General features: G+C 43.8%; 6 protein-coding genes across 6 annotated transcripts; 3 read left to right on the top strand and 3 right to left on the bottom strand.

Moving 5' to 3' along the window:
- Window positions 1–245: 245 nt before the first annotated feature.
- Window positions 246–1,867, bottom strand: CTRU02_208464 (alpha-ketoglutarate dependent xanthine dioxygenase; the record flags this gene model as incomplete). Its single annotated transcript, XM_036728456.1, has 3 exons — window positions 246–670; window positions 717–1,593; window positions 1,670–1,867. The coding sequence occupies 3 exons, from the start codon at window positions 1,865–1,867 to the stop codon at window positions 246–248; spliced, it is 1,500 nt and encodes a 499-aa protein (XP_036579740.1).
- A 1,736-nt stretch (window positions 1,868–3,603) lies between these two features.
- Window positions 3,604–4,986, top strand: CTRU02_208463 (benzoate 4-monooxygenase cytochrome P450; the record flags this gene model as incomplete). The annotated part of the gene is made up of 1 exon (XM_036728455.1): window positions 3,604–4,986. The coding sequence occupies one exon, from the start codon at window positions 3,604–3,606 to the stop codon at window positions 4,984–4,986; it is 1,383 nt and encodes a 460-aa protein (XP_036579739.1).
- A 914-nt stretch (window positions 4,987–5,900) lies between these two features.
- On the top strand, window positions 5,901–7,454 carry CTRU02_208462 (benzoate 4-monooxygenase cytochrome P450; the record flags this gene model as incomplete). Its single annotated transcript, XM_036728454.1, has 5 exons — window positions 5,901–5,961; window positions 6,012–6,419; window positions 6,469–6,640; window positions 6,700–6,813; window positions 6,866–7,454. 5 exons carry the CDS (start codon window positions 5,901–5,903, stop codon window positions 7,452–7,454), a joined length of 1,344 nt encoding a protein of 447 aa, XP_036579738.1.
- A 410-nt stretch (window positions 7,455–7,864) lies between these two features.
- Window positions 7,865–8,983, bottom strand: CTRU02_208461 (uncharacterized protein; the record flags this gene model as incomplete). The annotated part of the gene is made up of 4 exons (XM_036728453.1): window positions 7,865–8,113; window positions 8,172–8,282; window positions 8,335–8,630; window positions 8,677–8,983. 4 exons carry the CDS (start codon window positions 8,981–8,983, stop codon window positions 7,865–7,867), a joined length of 963 nt encoding a protein of 320 aa, XP_036579737.1.
- A 1,449-nt stretch (window positions 8,984–10,432) lies between these two features.
- On the top strand, window positions 10,433–11,922 carry CTRU02_208460 (cytochrome p450 monooxygenase; the record flags this gene model as incomplete). The annotated part of the gene is made up of 3 exons (XM_036728452.1): window positions 10,433–10,904; window positions 10,960–11,516; window positions 11,575–11,922. 3 exons carry the CDS (start codon window positions 10,433–10,435, stop codon window positions 11,920–11,922), a joined length of 1,377 nt encoding a protein of 458 aa, XP_036579736.1.
- Window positions 11,923–12,311: 389 nt separating this feature from the next.
- CTRU02_208459 (geranylgeranyl pyrophosphate synthase) lies at window positions 12,312–14,551 on the bottom strand (the record flags this gene model as incomplete). The annotated part of the gene is made up of 3 exons (XM_036728451.1): window positions 12,312–13,854; window positions 13,910–14,210; window positions 14,263–14,551. The coding sequence occupies 3 exons, from the start codon at window positions 14,549–14,551 to the stop codon at window positions 12,312–12,314; spliced, it is 2,133 nt and encodes a 710-aa protein (XP_036579735.1).
- Window positions 14,552–17,866: the final 3,315 nt, after the last annotated feature.

Below are 17,866 nucleotides of genomic sequence, written 5' to 3'. Positions count from 1 at the left end.
TACAACAGCCATGTGATCATGAGATGGAAGCAGTCCATTTTCCTGAGTAGCCTACCGTCAGATACCGCCGACGGATATGGACTGAAGGGATGTCGGGGCAAAAAGCCGCGAAAAACTTGGAACTCGATGGCTACGATAAGACCACGGAACAGTTATTTTGATATTAGTCCTCTTAAATCACGATGAAAACCAATTGTTCAATGCAAAGTGACCAAATGTAGGGCATGTGATTTTTTTCAATGCATCTAAGTTGCTATTTGTCTTTTCCTAATCATTATTTTGGCATTTCTATCAATGACCACCGCAATGCCCCAAGTTGCTGTCAAAGGTCTTTGTCCATCACTCAGCTTCATGTCGTAGTTTAGGAGCAAATGAGCTAGTACGACTTTCATCTCAGCTATGGCAAAGAAGCGGCCAGGGCATGAGTGAGCACCATGTCCAAAAGGCAAGTTATCAGGGCCTGTAGTTGCCGCTAAGTATTTGTTGGGTAAGTTTTGTTCTTCTCGCAATTTGCTAAAACGAAATCCATCGAATTTGGCTGTGTCCGTGTTGTGCTGCACATCTGATGATCTATGGGCGTGATACATGTCGAAATATACTGTAGTGCCCTTAGGAATGACAGTCTCATCATCGAGCTCCAGATCTGACGTGGTCATGCGGCCCATAGCAACTAGATCCATTAGTTCTTGATCACAATGTCGGCAAAGCGGTCTGACCTAGAAATGGGGCATAGACTCTTGCAGATTCGCGAAGTAGGCTATCCAACTTAGTCATATTCCGTAGCATCTCCATGTTCCATTCGCCTTGGGGTGCATTTGATGCCAAGGACGATATTTCGTCGCGCAATATGTCAAGATATGTTGGAATTGATGCTATGTCGAAGAGAGCATTCGTCAAAGCCTGGGCAACTGTGTCTGAGCCGGCGAGAGCAGCACGAAGTTGCATCCTGGCGAGCAATTTCTTATCGTTACATTTGCGATTGCCAAGGCGCTTTCGTATGAAAGCCAACAACGTATGACCATCATCTACTCCTGCACTGTTATCACGTATGATCGTTTCAAGTAGTTCAGCTACTCGCCTCCGCCTGGCCGAAAAGCCAATTCGATGGAATATAAAAGGATGGACAATTGGACGAAGCCAAGGGTGCCAGCTATTGAGCGCGTCAAATGCTCTTCTCAAATCATACGAATAATCGTATGCAATCTGTTGCCATTCAACATTCGTCGCAAGGCTGCTTCCAACAAATGCAGTCGCATTCAAGATTGTCACGACGCGCTTAATAAAGACAAAGGCCGTGACTTCAGTCCATTCATCTTTATTATCGATATTCAGAATCTCCTCAAATGCATTTGCAACTGAATTTTGCAAAATGGGGACCAAGTTGCGTATGTGACGTGTGAGATCGATCTTGATGGCATGGAACATCTCCGGCATGGGAGTTCCCAAATCTGTGTATTGTCCCAGTCCACGGCGGCATACTTCTTTTTCTGCTGATAGCTGTGACTCAGATGCTGATTTCAGCTTATTGATAAGTCTGTGTGGCAGAATTACGATCGGCGGTTCCGAGGGGAGTGCAAAAGCTTTATCAGGATACTAGCGCATGACTGAGGAGTCAGTATGGAATCAAATCAAGTACCAAAGGCTACGTTAGTGTTGGGAGAGAACTTGCCAATCTTCTGCCCTCACCAAGTGCTGCTATGAAGTCCTTGTCTGTCTTATTTCCAACCACTGGCAGCGACAACCTACGCTGTGGCCTTCCAAGAAAGACCGCCAAGAGCGAGATACCGACAATAAAACATACAGCGGCAGAGTGGATTTGATTCCCTGAAAAGATGGGAAAGGAAATGGGGGGCTTCAGATCTGTCATGTTCACGACAGGAAGCAAAATATCCAATGTCCAACAATACAATTGTAATAACGACAAATGGGCGATACACCTCACAAAACAAAAACCACAAACGTGCAGGTTAGGCTATTCATTTGCGAATATCAATGAAAGTAACAGCCTGCTAGCAAGACATGCCATAGATCTCTCCTCTCTCAATGCTCTGAATCCCGGTAGCTAGCGTTTCTCAGTGGCCACAGAGTTTGGAGAAAATGCCCAGCATGCTTGAACGATAATCCCATACAACTACCTTGCCAGATACAGGTGAGACCCAGCTCGGTCCGATCCTTTGCTTCTTGCATCTCTGGTTCTCCAAGATTTTCATATCCGAGCCCAAGCTGAGTCTTCAGATACGGTCAGCAAGCCGCATCCGCTAGTACCCAGCATCCCTGGCTATATGTCCTGCCAAACCTTGCTAGGGTTTGAGTGCGTATACTTTTTGAAATACTAATCATGATTAGATGAAAGTCTCTTTTCTCCTTCTCAACATAACAAATATTATTCTGCGGATTTCTCCAAGGTTTACTGCGGGCTACAACATTATATCATCCATCCCTCCACTATGATAAAATTTCGACATTACCAAGCACTGTGTTTTCATAATAACTACTACAATAAGAGTAACCGGCACATCTGGACTGTTTCTCACATCTCAATGAATATTTTCTCCACGCCCTATCCTTTCGTGCAAGAAGGGGGTGATAACAATATTTGATACATTGATCATCGTGCCAATACAGACGTAAATCAACTGTAAAGAAATACAACGCGTGTTTTCAACATTTGATTCTGCCGGTGCTTCTCAACCCCCATTTTTAAACCAAAAGTACAGCCCATTTAATGTTTCCCAGGTTTAAAGTATAATGACAGGGTTATCACTACTAACTAGAATGATATGATCGGCTATAATGGCTAATTTAGGAGTATTATACCTGTCGGCTCATTCCACCCACCCTGTCAGGTGAGATGCATCCAACAGTGGCGAAACTAACTGTAATAACTGCATATTCCACAGTATCACCGGATTAGCGGGACAAACTGAAAGCACGTAGAAGTCTAGAACCCTGAGTGACTGAGATTCTCGAGACGCACAATTCGGGCTATATCTTTGGATTGATTTAAGATCAATTTATCAGGGGCTCACGTGTTATTATGGTTATTTTCCTTCCCGTGTGGGTGATGTCATTTAACTATCATTACTACAGAGAATTTTAAGTCATGAGAGAATTTTTATGCCATAATATGACGCTTTGCTTTGTTTTTACACTGAATTCCATCTATTGTAGCCAGTTGCACTGTCTCCATGCAACCTTTTACTGAGGAGATGGTCAGCACTCGGGTACAAGAAGTCCTGAGAAAACCTATGTGTCGTTTTCAAAACATCCGAGTGGGATAACAGACATCATGCCCAAATTGTTCCAGAAAGTTCGGAACGATGATCAAAGGTCGGACATTGCCCAAACGTGATCAACAGTGGTCCGAATGCCCTATGAATAAACCTTTTACATGGCACCGTCAAACCCGCTGTGTTTCTCGGGGAGGGGTTATTGGCCCCTCATGTGCTATACAGGAAGTCCTAGCTCTTTAGCAGATATCTTATGTAATATACCCTGCATAAAATAGTTATAAATTGGACCCTAGACGTTAGGGTACCGTTCGTTCCGTGGTTATAAGCTACTTTCCCTGCACTACTCGAGTAATTCTATCGTTCTATTAGTATGTCACCAAACCAAGCTCTCCTTAGTCAACATCCCTGTCAATGGAAGCCTGGACCTCCTGGGTATTACTTTCGACAGCAAGATACGAGGGAGAAACTAGTAGTGCGGCAAGTCTATAATACTCCTGGCCATATTAACTATCACATGATATTTGCCATTCAGCTTCGCTACTCCTTGTCGGAAGCCGATGCCGAAAGCAGAGTTCGCAAGGCTTGGATTTGGCTTCGGTGTGCCCAACCATCCATCGCAGCTGTTGCCAAAGGAACACAGATGACCTACACGGTCCTCCTTCCTGAAGATGTGGATGCCTGGGCCGCCAAGACCTTCTTTGTTCACAAATCAGCGGAGTCAGCTCTGTCCTTATCCGCAAAGCTGGCACCAGTGAGCGAAATGCAGTTGCATTTCTTACCTACAACGAAAGAGCTAGTTATTTGTACGTCACATGAGCATGCCGATGGACATGGGGTGCTCATCCTGTTAAATGCGACGGTCAAAGCCATAGCCATGCCATCTGCAGCGCAGTTTGAGAGGCAAGCAGAACGCCTATCGCCACCACTAGATGTTGCAGCTGATATTCCTACTGTATCCTCTGATATGATACACTGGACAACAGACTTGCTGCAAAAGCGGAAGGCAAGAGCAGCTCGTCCACTGTACATTTTAGCAGATCGTCCGGGACCGGGCGTCAACGAAGTCAGTACTTTACGCATGGTAATGTCCGACAAAGACTCTGCGAATATACTCAGATCGGCAAAATTCCACAAGGTTTCCGTTAACGATCTGATGAATGGCGCAGTGGTTATGGCAACAAAGAAATGCGAGCATGTCCGTGACGGCAACTGGCTAGGGGGCGTAACAATGGACGCTAGGCACTTGTGCAAGCCCCCCTTCAGTAGCCAAGAACACGCGGCTACTATTTACTTTGTTGCATGCCCCTCGTATATTGATAATCCTGGATCGATACTGGATGCAGTGAATCAGATTCAGAAACAGCGCCTTGCATTTCAGGAGAACCCTGAAGCGCTTCGGATTTCACAGCTGATGCTTGATCTGGTAAGCTTAAGTAACAATAAGCTTCACAGTACAAGCCCTAGTGAAAAAACTCAGTCTCAGGTGGAATACAGTGGTTTAGGAAAGTTGGATGTCTGGTTAGCACAAGCCCACGGGGACGTGGAGATCATGGACTTCTGGCTTAGTCTTGGTCACTACACAGCCGCCATCGGGGTGTATTGCTACACTTACCGAGATCGTCTCAGCTTTACGCTTAGTTACAACTCCGGTTTCCACAGTGAGAGGAGCATGGAATCATTTATGCAAGCCCTGAAGACCACCATCAGCGAGTTCATTACTGGCTATGCGGAGGAAAACGCCAAACCTTGTTGATGAACTAGGTAGAATCTAAGATCTAAAGCAGCCGGTACTGCAGGGGTTATAAGCTCCGAATTCAACGCGCCGATTTCTTATGATGAGGAAACAGCTGGTTTCCGACATAGAAGGCAACTCCATAAGATAGTTTTAGTGACTGGTTTCATGAAAGTCTTGTGCTCGAATTTGAGGTATCCACTAGTTAGCCATTCTTTCAAGCCATGACTGCAACCTGCACTGTGGGTAAATCTACTCATTTCCATTTTCCGATGCCAACACCATGACAATGACTCGTTAACTGTCATGAGTCTTAAGCAAAGCTAATTTCAATTCTCGGAACCTCCAATTGGCAGTCATCGTTTCCATAAGACTGTGAACATTGTAGCAACGCATACCTTGCCGCTTGTTTGATCGGGTTCCGAGAAAACGTACTAAGACTGCAAGAGCATTCTTCCATGGCTGCTTTTTTGAACAAAGGTTTTATTAGTACAATAAGAAATCTCAAATTATTTCTGCATGCTTTGAGAAAGCACCAATTAACCCAAGGCTTCTTTCCAAGATGATCTATTCACCAATCGATAGTTCAATTCCTATTGAAAGCCAGGTGTTCTCTTACTTGGCCAGAACCTACCGGTCCTCCGTGTTGCTTCTGGACTCGGAAAAGTTTGGTCATCGCGATGCTCTTGCATTTGCTTTGGGATCTGTGAGTCAAACAAGTTGTTTTGTTTGGCTACTTGAATACTCACATCGGAACTAGATCTTTTTTGGATTATTGTACTCGGTCTTGTATAATTACTACCTTGGTCCTCTTGCCCAGATTCCAGGACCCTTTATTGCCAAAGTATCGCCTGTAAGTCATGATTACCAACTGTTAAATTACATGTCCTGTCCCACCCAAATCAAAAGATATTGACTATTAATAGCTATGGCTGATGCGTTCTGTCCATCGGCGGCGACTCAATCATGATGTACAAGAGCTTCATCAGAGATACGGTCCGTCACAGCCTACTGTGGTAATTCCTTCCCAAGTACTGATGAACCAGGGCCTGTTGTTCGTATCTCACCAACTGAAGTCTCTTTCGCTACTATTGAAGCTCAGAAGGCCATTCACAAGCCCAGATCTTCAGTCAAACAAGATTTCTTTTTCACTAAAGAGGGTACTTTAGAAGCCATGATGGGCGACATTATTTGGCCGGCGACAAATCTTCTTACGGCCACCATCACTGAAGAACATCAACGCTTGAAACGAGCTTTGCAGCCAGCCTTTACTGAGAAAGCACTGAAGCTTCAGGAGCCTATTCAAGAACGACACACCGACCGTCTAGTTCAAAACATAAATGAAGCTGCCAAAGGAGACAAGGTTGTGGATTTAACTCCGCTTTTATCCAAAGCTATATGGGATATTATTAGTGATTTGTCGTTTGGCGAACCTTTGCTTAAAGATCAGCATGGTATAAAGCAAGTTTTCATTTTGACATGCAATAGCTTACAATGCTCCAGCTAAATTCGAGAAACTCAAAACCACATTTTGCAGTGTGAGTCCATTACTTGAAGCTTTACAGGTTTTGCTAGCTGTACCGGGGGTTCAGGCACTTGCAAAAGCTGTTGTAAGCTTAGTGCCGCTTCTCTTCTGGCTTCCAACCAATGTCTTGCCGTCGGCAACATTACGAAAGTAGGGAAACATTTTATCAGAATCTATTCATATTGAATCAGTGGCTGATCTCTATGAAGGCGAATAGAACGTCAAGATAGGAGCGAAGATTTCCTGACAGCAATAATGAAATGCAAAGAAATGGGTATTAGAATGACCGAGAAAGAATTGCAAAGCAATGCGTCACTCCTTGTGTAGGAGCAACTTATCTTTCGCCCCAAACCAGTTATACTGACTTTACAACAGCATGGTCGGCTACGATACGACCGCTACATCTTTGTCTGCGACGATGAACCTACTCTTGCGCCATCCGATCCATCTCAGGGCTCTCAAAAAGGAACTTCGATCAAATTTTAACTCAATCGGTGATATTAATGCGACTTCTTTAGCACAGCTTCTGTTGCTCAATGGTTGTATCCAAGAAGCGCTCCGCTTGTTTCCACCAGCAAATGGAAAAGGTACAAATCGGACATCACCTGGCGCCATCATCGATGGTATTTACATTCCGCAGGGTGTCAACGTTTCAGCGGATATGTACACCATCCAACGATCCTCTTCATATTGGGCTCGCCCAAATTCGTTCTGCCCTGAACGTTGGTTCGATAACGGACCTGAGACAGAGTTTGCTAAAGACATCCGCTCTTCAAATTGTCCATTTCTCCTCGGCCCTAGAATGTGTATCGGTCGAGCTGTAGCACTGCAATCTATGAGGCTTTTACTGGCTAAAACTGTGTACATCTTTGATTTGGAGGCAGCTGAGGATTACAATTGGGAGACGGATGTGTCTTGCTCTTACCTTTGGACAGGATATAGATGCATGGTTCGAGTCCAGTGATGCTCATTCAAGGTCTCTATCAATAAGCTTACTTCCCGAAATTCAAAATTTTCCGGTACTTTTTCAATATTTTCATACTGAATTTATCAGAACCTACTCTTCTCCCTAGATATTAACGATCGGTGACTTCTGACCTGGCTACCATTCATGTGTTGCTTTAACGAGTATACTAAGCCGTTTAGAAAGCTTTTATTAACACAATTGCAACCCTCATTTGTTTTATAACTCATTTTCTGAAGTTTCTTTGTATATATAGGGCGAAAGGTTCTTGTAGCTCCGGGAACAGTAGTACTACTTCATCACAACTTAGAATGCCTTCAGTCGATCACACGATACGAATTTGACCAAGTTGCTAGTTAATCTTCAGTCCTTGTATTTGAAATTTAAGCTAAAGAAACCCGCCGATCTATTTACTGTCCAGGATTGTATTCGGGGTGGGTTTTCTGGTAGTTTCTAATGATTTTCATAACCCCATCCGGCGCAGGCACGCTCTTTACACCATGCGGCTTCCGAACTTCTGTCTCAACCATATCATGGACTGCTTTTTCATTATGCTCTTCCAGTACAGTTTCAAAATCCCAACATTTTCGCCAAATATTTGTGTCTGCTATTGGACGGTTAAACTCCTCCATCCAGCGATACAAATAAACACCGGGATCCTATCATTCACAACGTTAATCAGTGTGCCTTCCAATTATGCTAGCATATGATACTCACATTGAAGCATGTCAAGTGCTCAAAAATGATCATAATGCAATGTGCTGTGTGATACGCATGAAATGGGTTATCGTCAGTCCCGTTGGGGTAATAATGATCGTAGTAAACGGCCTTCATGTTGTTAACATAGGTCCAACCTTGGCCAAGTATTGAGGATACCAACTTTTCGAATATAATCTAAGCAATGTATATTGTGATACATTGCTGACTTCGCCATATAGGATGTTTCGCCGTCAATATTGTATTTTTCCGGCATTGGCACGACCACAGATGGGTCTTTTCGCATAGCAATGATGTCGGATTTCTTCACGGGGAATAGATACTCGGCCGTCACACGTTCCCATGCTTTGTCCACCTCTTCACTGGGCTCTGCACGCCATATTTCGGGGCCGCCCATGCCGTACTGCGCATAACTTTTGCGCAATACCATAGGCACTTCAATTTCGTTCAACAAAGGAGCTGAGTTGGTTAGATTGTGTGTCACTCGGATGGTAGCCTCACTTACAGTGCATTGACAAGTCTTTCAAATGGCCATTGAAGCGGTGAGAATGACTCCAGGCAAGGAAAAGGCTGCCAGTGCCAACTTGGAAGAGCAATAGGTTAGCAATGAGAATAGGGCTTTTCATTGCCTCCCTAAAAGTATGCAACAAGCGTCGACATCGACTAGTTTTCTTGCGAGGATTCAACTGCTTCTCCATCAGAGGAATGTCAGACTCATTGCTAGAGCGGTCATCATGATTGATATCTGTAATAGGCGTGCCCTGGGACTGGTAGTCCTCGCTTTGCCGGCTATAAGAGGCAAACTTTGACATGATTTTGGAAATCAATCTTTTCTTCAAAGGCTTGACTGAAAAGAGACTTGAGTAAAACAGTTGATCACAGCTGAAGAAAGCAACAGTCCAGAAACTCCAAATTTGGGGCAAAGTGGAAATTGCGACTCAAAAGCTATTAAGGCTACGGAATACTTCAGTAACCCTTCCAGCTCGTTCTTGGCTTCAATGCTATGCTTGAAACTAGACACACTATTAAGTTTCTAATTCATCCTTCCCCTCCTTCGTCGCCGATTAACTTTGAGTTATACTTTTGGTATGTTTGAAAGGAGTAATACTTCGGCGGCGTTTCCACGTGCGTTGGAACTGTCTCATATCAACGATGAATATTCCAGAAAATTATACATGCACTTAAGCGTCTATGTATGATTCATGGCGAGGTTCAGTCTGCGGATGTACCGGACGAACAGCTGTTTAAGCTTTCTTGGGTTTGACCTAGCTAGAACTGACTCGACACAGCTTCTCAAGAGGTTGCCTTCCATGTTGTTAACACTACTTTTAAGTCTCGGGCTCGCATTTAATCTCGGAAACCTTCGCGGAATTCATGTTTTGTCGTTAACTAGAGTTGTAATCGACATTTCCGTACAGCTTGTTGGAATGATATAGTCCATATCAGCCATCTAGACTTACTTGAATATGTGAATGACTCAAAACATCCGACTATTCGGTCGCATATCTCGCACTTCTACAGCCAAGTCGTCGGACCCTCGGATTATGTTTACTGGTCTTACTTAGACATGACAGGAATCTTTCATCAGAAATAGTGTTCCCCTTGATGTTTCACTAAACCCAGCGTAAGCCTTTTTCGTATCCCGAGGTCCACGTATGATGCTAGACAAGCTGTCCTAGGTGTTGATTGAGCTCTATGCGTCGCTTTTCTCCGGTTTAGCATGTGCTCATCAGGGCCTGCTCCTACACAGGATGCCATAGGGAAGCATTTGGACGGATCTCTGGAAAGATACCTGCTTACGGTCCTTCTTGACCACAAACTCTTGTTTACTGTTGTCAATACAATTGTATTATTGCCTATTGAATACTTGATTCATCGGCTAACATTCGCGTTCATGATGGCCACTCAATATCTTTTTGACCTCATACATTCTTCAAACGACATCTTTGCTTTGCTGGTGTCCTTTTTTACTCGGTTTGCAGCTTTTGTATTCTTTCTGGTGAGTCTAGCGGGCATCTTTACACAAACTACGCATTGAGTACAAACGCCTTATTCGTGAATCAAAAATATTAGAGCCTTCTGTATCTCTTTGCATCATCCACGTATAATCTCTTCTTTCATCCTCTTGCTAGGTTTCCAGGTGAGTGCTCTTGTACTGCTGTCTGATGCTTTGTGGTAGTGCCTAACAAAGCGAAAGGACCGTTCTCAGGTCGTGTCCAGGACTTATGGATTTCCCGGCATTGGTAAGTGATACGATTATTATGACGAACTACTGTCTAACCCACTCTAGGATTTTGGGCAACTGGCCCTGGGAAATTGAGGCCTTGCATGCCAAGTTTGGTGATATCGTCCGGATTGGTCCAAATGAACTCTCTTGCTCACATCCACAATCCATCAAGGACATTTACGGACAATCAAACATCAATCACCCCCAGTTTTTCCGAAAGTATTCTACATTTTATAAACAAACCGATGTAGGCGGTTCCATCGGCACTGAAGTTGACCCCTATGTGCATCAAGGTATTAGAAAACGCCTTTCCCCAGGCTTCAGTTCTTCTGCTCTTCGGAAACAAAGCGACATTATTATACGGCATATCGATTCTCTCCTATATCAAGTTCAAAAGCATGGCAATGCGCATGAGGGAATGAACATGAGCCAATGGTTCATGTGGCTTGCATTTGATGTCATTGTGGACCTTTCCTTTGGGGAAACTCTTGGTACGGTTGAAATGGGTAAGTCGTTTATTGGCGTAGCATCAAAACTTTGCCTATAACTGACTAGGCATAGGCAATGGAAACGACTGGATAAACATGCTCGCTAACAGCGGTTTCCAAATCGCATTAAGTTATGTCGTTCGTCGACGATGGAAAGCTCTTCAGGACTTCGTCAGATATTGCCTAGCGAATGAGCAGAGCAAAAAGATGCGTAACAACTACATTGCCAATTCTCGGGAGAAGGCCAACAACAGGCTTCAAAGGGGTGCAGATGTTGAGCGGTTCGACTTCTTCAGTCATTTGTTGCGCGAAAAAGCTCCGGAAGCCAACATTGAATTTTTTGCCTCACAGGGCACCACGTTAGTAGCGGCTGGCACTGAAACAACCTCCACTTTCATGTCTGCGCTTACCTACTATCTGCTTCAGAACCCTCGATCCTTGGGGCGGCTCAGAGATGAGCTCCGCTGTACCTTCAAGCAACACAGCGAGATTGATGGCGAATCAACCAAGTCGTTGAGATATCTCAACGCCGTTATCGAAGAAGGCATGCGTGTATTTGCTCCTGCCCCTTTTGGTCTACCTAGAGTAAGTCCGGGCGCTAAAGTTACCGGGGAATGGATTCCTGAAGGGGTAAGTTTGGCTCATACTCGGTTTACTCTTGTCTCATCAGGGAGCTAATGAAATGCAGACTGTAATTGCCACTGCTGCACATGTTACTGCCCGTGATGAGAGATGGTTTTACAAAGCTAAAGAATTCCATCCGGAAAGGTGGCTTCCTTCTAGTCATCCTTACTACGACACTGCTTTTGACGGAGACCACAAAGAGGCTTCAAAGCCTTTTTCCATCGGTTCACGGTCTTGTATTGGCATTCATCTATCATATATGGAAGTGCGAATATGTGTTTCAAAGCTAGTATGGAGTTTTCATTGGGAACAAGTCAATACTAACGAGAATTTTGTACGGGATGCGCGACTATTGGGACTGTGGAAAGCAGCCCCCTTCCATGTTCGCTATCATTCTGTTGGAGGGCTTTAAGATATAGCTTTTATGAGAATTGTGACGCTTATATTGAACATCTCAGTCTCCTTTATTCTGTTTCTCCATTCTATAAGTCTCTTGTGACTTCTTTTTACAACATACGGCATATGTATTTAAAGGAGCTTTTTGCCACGAGGGGCTCATTAAGAGAATTCCTAAACATTTCGATCCTCCCCTTCTCCATTTTTTCTTTCTTGGAACATATTACATGCTTCCCTGCTTGCGATTTCTATTAGTGTGTGTAAATCAGTACTTACATGTACTCTAGAAGCTTCTTGTATTTCAATTCAGATGCTCAAGAACCGGACCCTTCATGCCTACGACAAAATTCAACATTCTTAAAATTGAACTCTGTTGCTCAATAAAAATTTCATAAATATGTAACACTACAAAAGAATATCTCTGACACTTAATCTGCCAAGAAGAACCCGCATAACCGGATTTGTATTGTCCAGAACCTTCTCAAGATCTCCAATAGCCCTCTCAACTGCATCTTCAAGTTCTCTCAACTTATTCAATGTCAATTCCAAAGCCTTGGAGCTTTTAAGAAGCCCCATGATGTATCTCTTTGTCTCCATCGGCAGTCGTGCAGGTATAGCTGAAGCACCCCCTAGTGATGTGCTTGCGATTTGTTGTCTGAAAATCCCTATAATGTGGTCTTGGTACTCTGGGCTATACTGTAGGCTCAGAATTAAAGGATACGACATCTTTCCCTCATCTAGGTCCTCGCAGAAGCCCTTTTGAGTCGAGTACTCATCGGATTTTAGATTCATGAAATCGTCCCTGATCTGGAAGAACCTGCCCAAAAGACGGCACATTCTATCCAAAAGATGACTTGCCTCAGTACTGGTGTCCAGAGAACTCTCGCAAAACATCAATTTTGCCAGAAGACGAAACATCGCGCCAGTCTTTTGGTCAACCATCTCGAGGTATTCCTGTTCTGTAGGTGTTTGGAGATGAAATTTCCAGTACAGGTCCCAGCTCTGGCCAGTGAAAAGGTGAGCAAGCTCCTGGAGGAGGATGTCAAGGCAAGCGGGGTTTGACAGTGACCGGGTCAACTTAACAGCCTGCACAAACATGAAGTTGGCGCTGTTAATTGACTGGGCCTGTCCGAATACCCTATGCGTAGCAGGTAGCCCTCGACGCAGAGGTGAGTTATCCTCAATGTCATCAAGGATGAGGGATGAATTGTGCAGCAAATCGATGATGCTTCGTATGTGATTGAGATTGATGTCATCGACAAGAAACCATTGATCCAGAGCCTCAATCATCAAAGATCTCAAGTTTTTTGACGGCATTGAGCGGATGTAAGCACACGGGGCTAGTAAAGCCCTGTCGTTAAGAATCTTTGGCTCATTTTCTCCACTTATTGCCAAAAAGCCGATATCCTCAGGGAGTGTCATATCGGTGACAGATGAGAATCCTTGAGACATTAAGCTCGGTGACGATTTTGTGTCATCGATGAGAGCTTCTTCAGCCGAGTTAAGAGAGATTTTGTCATCGATTGGAGATACATCATCACGCCAAGCGTGATGCCGGGGGCAATTCGCACACCAATAGTGATTGCCAGCCGTGATAGCCTCGCAGACCTCTACATATCTCTGTAAAGAGAGCGGTATGTTGGAATTTTGACAGTAGAATTCGTGCTTAAGGCGCTTAAAATTGCCCTCGTACGCCACTATTTGCTCGCGTACCTTATGTTTCGCTTGGTCCATGGACAATCCTTGGGTTCTCATCAGTAGGTGGACTGCATTTACAATCCTGGGGTTTTGCGTCTGCTGTGCTTGTCGCCATTCTCGTTCCCAACTCCAATAGTCGTTCGTCAAAACAAGAGCTGACTCAGCAGCTTGGAATAGGGGACGAACTCTCTGCTTCTCGAGTTCGTGAATGTCGACTGCCATGCCATACTCTACCATGCTCCAAAAAGCCCTAAAACAATATCAGCTGCAAAGCGGTGCTTCTGAGAAAAAATCAGCCAACTTACTCCATACCACCATTCAAATTTCTAAAACTCAGGTACTCCTCTAGGCTTTCTATTTCATTGACATCTCGACTCTCCATAACATCTAGCCACTTAGATCGGTAGGCGTTAATCATACGCAAAGCACGGGGCCGGTCAATCTCCATTGCTTCAAGAAGGCATTTTGAGAGATATCTCTTCATCTTCATTGAACGGTCAGCGGATTTGGTGCATGGACGAGGGCCTTCGGTATTAAGCTCCATCGCGGCGCTGAGGGTGCTATGCTCCTTGAGGGCTTCCTCGTAGGGTAGTTCATCACACAAATCTGACCATTTACAGTTATTAGAAGGCCATATAGACTCGAATACATGACTTACCGTCATGAATGTTTCCCATGTTAGCCAAATATGTGATTACACCCAGGCGCTCAGGCAGCGACTCCGGGAAAATGAATGCACCCCAGTTCCCGACAGGACTCCAGGACGAACCAGACTTTTTTTCCCATCCATCACCAATGTGGGCATTCCAATCTTGAATCGATTGCTTCGTGGCATGATCTGCAATATCGTTCCTCTGATGGATTCGGATTGGTAAAGTGGTGAAGCAACCAGTAGAAGTGGCTACTTCATGATCGACTTCGATTGAATACAACCAAATTGAATCCATCGTGAGATTTAGAAACCAGTAATGATAAAAGATCTATTTGGTTATCGGAATGCCTTCAAATCTTTCCAACCTGACACTACTTGGCGAACCTGAGGAAAGATAGTCTTCGACTCTCTATCTTATGAAAGCAGCTCTTTTTACAACTCAAACCCAACTGATTGTGTTAGGCTGATGATCTTCGGGTTCATCCTTGATAACAAACACGTGGATGTAAAATCTGAAGGTTAGTAACGACTTTCGCAAGCTTTCGGAGATCTCAAGTTGCCTAACGATGATCTGTGGAAACCCACCGAAAAGCCCGAAACTATCATTGGCGGTATTGAATTCTATTGGAGGCGGATGATATCGAAAGTTCCCATGTGGCTACGACGGATAATCAGTGCTTTGGCTATCATAATACAACAGTTTCACTAGTTACTTGGTACGCGCACAGTCTTATCCATGAGAAAAGGGTCCTATCCTGGCTACTACGTAACATCCCAGCGCCGCCATAAAGTGTTCTCACGCAGTTCATTTCCCTGCTCAATATGCAACACCAGACGATCCATGTAAGGAGATTCATAATTCATCCTCCTATCCCCAATCGGTAACTTGTTGATGCAAGTTGGTTGAGATGAAATTAGTGACTGCATGAATCGCAGCTCCAAAATTGCTTTCTCCATGGCCCTTGTATGTTTCGTTTCTCACCAAAGACAGTGGTTTCATTCTAAAAAAACTCAGTTAGTATTCAGAGGTATCATTTCTTGGCGGATTTGCCCGTGATGTAAAGTGAGTCCAGCTTGCTGTATGCAACAAAGCGCTATAACCTAACTTCCTAGCCCTCCAACTTCACGCACTGTGTACCTCTCGCCCTCTGGTCATGTCATTTAGACTTGGAGAACAACCTGCTCGGAAAAGTATATAATCGGCTCCCACTTCATCCAATACACTACGGAATTTCAACCAAGCACATGTATCTTCCAAATCGTCTGGACTCAGAATAAGGTTACGTCTTCTCCGCAGATACACCCCATAATAGGCTAGGCAGGAAACAGAGTTCAAAGTGGGAAAAGCTTCATGCCGCTATAAGCGAAGGTCTGTAAAGTTCACCTATTCGGTCTTTCGCCGATCGTTGCTTTCCTTATAGTCCTGTTAGATCGTGCAACACGTCCGAACCTATGTAACCTCGGGTTATGGTGTATTGACAATGCGATCACACTGGAACTACATGTCTGTCTTACCGTCGCCGGTCAAGCTCATTTTTTTTGGTTTTTCCCCATTTTAGGACTGTAACTTGACTTCTTTCAACTCATTCTTTAACCTTTTTGGCCACTCACATGACTATGTGGGTAATACCTCTTCATAACTAGGAAGTACACAACCTTCACAGATTTCCTAGGTATAGAAAAATGACCATAATGCCATCTAAAAAATATGCAAATCATGTGATGAGCTATTACAATGGCACTGACATTAATGTACTAGCTCCCTCATGGAGTGATGGATGGCTACAAGTAACATAATCCACAATTGAGCACCACCCCTCTTTTACCCATCAAAAAAAGGATGTATGACTATAAGTTATCAACCCCTCCGTTTTTTTAGCTTCGTTGACTACAAGGTTGTAGATTGTATGGCTACTAGAACATCTCCCGCTGTCAGAATATCTAGACTGCAGAAGTATTAATAATGTAGATTATTGGGTTAGCTAGAAAAAGTCTAACATAACATTTGACTGGCTAGTTCCCCTCACAGAAGTTTACTTGCAGCAATGATAAACTCGACAGGATGAGTATTCTTTCAGTCCCACCCATTTTCTCTCCCATCCAGACTGCGTCATTAATGACGAGAACTGTGTAGAGCGAGTCCCGCATTTTCTGTCAAGCATGGTTGTTCTGTAATTAACATCATGAAACGAATTTCCGTACTCCGAAGACCAGTAGAATTCAATTAAGCAATCTTGTGCTTTTTTTATGTCATTGGGACGTCTGCAGTCCAACTAGAAATCGATATAAATTCTGTGGTTTCACGAAAGAATTCTTTACCTTTCAGTCAACAAGCTAAATTATTTGGTTTGTCGTTTGCCCATTTGACTTTTCCAGCAGAGCTGTAAAACCAACACCCTGCCGCTTGAATCAGAACTGACATAATCTTATCTTTACCCAAAGGGTGAGAATCTAGATCGCTGTAATTTCCATGGAAATTTTGATAAGGTGATGATTCCCACTGACATAGTGGAAGTGAACAAAATAGACAGTGTATCAATCATCGACAGATCGTCACAAGGGGAGTGCGGAATTGAGAAACAACTTTGTGAAATAACCCGTTCTTAGTCTGTCTTTTTGAAGAATCAAACATCATATTTATTCATTCGATATATTTTATTACATTGGGTCCACTGTGTCTAAATATGAATCGACTGCGGAGATATCGCCTATTAAGGTGGAGATAGAGCTAGATCTGGTAATCGTTTTACCTTTTTGTAGAGAAGAACAAGCTCTATAGTCTTAAATCCTTGCTTTTCATCATACATGGAGACGCATGGAGCCCAGCAGTGAATGGAGATTGGTGAGGATTGGGGTATCATGACAGTCACTGTGCGACGAACTTCAGCTCAACTCAGGTTAATGTAGCCAATCAAGAGTTACTTCAGGCTCTTCGATTCCAATATCTTGCTTCTTCATTAGACCAACACTATCAGAGATCTTATAAGCGTGTGAGGGACTTTTGAAGTGATGCCTGATGAGTCTAGTTTTGCGTTATAAATTGACGGATCAGGCAGATCTAGGTAGCTCAAAAAGACTTGCTGCACTCAGATGTCGGCTTTCCTGGATGGATTTCACAAACTTTATGGTTGTTCTCTCATAGTTGGCAGACCAAATTTTTGGAGCGTACAGTGATACTCATGCTGTGGTCAATTACCACCAGCTTGAGTTGATACCGTTTTACTCGATTACAAGATGAAAGTCGTCCTACCACACCATCGTGTGTGACATGGAAGATTTATGTTTAGTCCAAACACGTTCCCTAACACCGGTACAACACTAACCTCAGACTATAGTCTATCTCTGAGGGGCATACACCCTTCGTCTCTTCAGATAATTAGAAATGTTATGGTGTACATACTGATGTTGGCTGTAGACCCAGGGATACGGCCTGCAGACTGTTATTGACTTCCAAGATAAGTTTTACAGTCTTAGGTAACTCCTTTACTTTTCCATATGTTATCATTTGAGTACATTAGCAGTATACAATTTACATACTGGGGGTCAGAATAGCGTTCAACTCATAGGCATTTTCAACGACACTGCCCAATGATGTCAACAACTCGGCAAG

This window comes from Colletotrichum truncatum, assembly GCF_014235925.2.
Source record: "Colletotrichum truncatum strain CMES1059 chromosome Unknown Contig_0005, whole genome shotgun sequence".
Taxonomy (NCBI): domain Eukaryota; kingdom Fungi; phylum Ascomycota; class Sordariomycetes; order Glomerellales; family Glomerellaceae; genus Colletotrichum; species Colletotrichum truncatum.
The sequence above is the reverse complement of the archived record's forward strand: the minus strand, read 5'-3'. Positions and strand labels throughout refer to the sequence as shown.